The sequence below is a fragment of the Galeopterus variegatus genome, unplaced genomic scaffold (assembly GCF_000696425.1).
Source record: "Galeopterus variegatus unplaced genomic scaffold, G_variegatus-3.0.2 Scaffold19677, whole genome shotgun sequence".
Lineage (NCBI taxonomy): Eukaryota > Metazoa > Chordata > Mammalia > Dermoptera > Cynocephalidae > Galeopterus > Galeopterus variegatus.
This window is the reverse complement of record NW_007745788.1, coordinates 13,415-13,871: the sequence shown is the minus strand read 5'-3', so window position 1 is coordinate 13,871 and position 457 is coordinate 13,415. Positions and strand designations below refer to the sequence as shown.

Here is a 457-nt window from a genome sequence, read left to right as displayed (position 1 = left end):
GATGATGAAACTGAGGTTCAGAGGGATCTTCCCAAAATTCACCCAGCTAGCAAAAGAGCTACTCATGGTGGAGCCGGGATTCTAATTTTGTTTATCTTACACCAAAGCAGGTCACTTTAATTGTTACTGACGATTTCACAGGTGGGGCCCAAGGGAGGGCATTGAGTTGACCAAAGTCACACAGAGCAGAGGAGGCAGAGCTGGGACTTGAACCCAGTTCTCCTGACTCCCAGCCTTGGGTCTTCATCTCCCAATGATAACAACTTCCACTCTCATCCAAGCCTGGTCCTCCCTGGTGATGTGTACCTGGGGCAGAATTCCAAGAGGCTGATTCTGGGGGAGTCCATCCTGGTGGTTGGGTTGGGGAGGGGCTCAGGGGAGCCAGGTCCCAGCCCCAGTTCTCTCCCATTCTCTGTCCAGGCCAAGTGGCAGCGCCTGGCCTCACAGGGCCGTGCCC

General features: G+C 54.5%; 1 protein-coding gene across 1 annotated transcript in view; it reads left to right on the top strand.

The window, feature by feature from the left end:
• Positions 1–420: 420 nt before the first annotated feature.
• Positions 421–457, top strand: part of LOC103583106 (leukotriene-B(4) omega-hydroxylase 1-like) — a gene marked incomplete at its 5' end in the record, with an annotated part of 13,441 nt that continues 13,404 nt past the window's right edge. Inside the window, one exon of the mRNA XM_008564518.1 lies at positions 421–455. Coding sequence (XP_008562740.1) covers positions 421–455 — 35 coding nt within the window. The remainder of the gene's footprint in view (positions 456–457) is intronic.